At 55.2% G+C, this 330-nt stretch overlaps 1 protein-coding gene across 1 annotated transcript in view; it reads left to right on the plus strand.

The window, feature by feature from the left end:
• Window positions 1-116: 116 nt before the first annotated feature.
• EMH_0048750 (Retrotransposon nucleocapsid protein, related) overlaps window positions 117-330 on the plus strand; it is a gene marked incomplete at both ends in the record, with an annotated part of 4,972 nt that continues 4,758 nt past the window's right edge. Inside the window, one exon of the mRNA XM_013496445.1 lies at window positions 117-306. Within this exon, the coding sequence (XP_013351899.1) occupies window positions 117-306 (190 nt within the window). The remainder of the gene's footprint in view (window positions 307-330) is intronic.

Here is a 330-nt window from a genome sequence, read left to right on the forward strand (position 1 = left end):
CGTCCTTGGTGAACCGAAGTCCTATGGTGGCCCCGGAGCTTCACTGCCAATGGTTTATAGCGGGGCTGGATCCCGTACTGAGGCAAACAGTGACTGGCTGGGCCACGGGCAGGGAAATGATGGGCGAAAAAGTGGAACTGGCTGACATGATGGAATACCTCCGCAGAATGGAAAAGAAAAACGCCACACCCACAGCCCTAGCTGAAAAGGAAGAAAGCGGGCATGGAAACAATCCCGATTTGGAACCAATGGACATTGGAGCTGTGAACACCAAGCCAGCTAAACACGGGGCTAGAAGCGGCTACCGTCAGCAGACGGCGACCTCACCAC

The sequence above is a fragment of the Eimeria mitis genome, genomic scaffold (assembly GCF_000499745.2).
Source record: "Eimeria mitis Houghton genomic scaffold, Emh_scaff2109, whole genome shotgun sequence".
Lineage (NCBI taxonomy): Eukaryota > Apicomplexa > Conoidasida > Eucoccidiorida > Eimeriidae > Eimeria > Eimeria mitis.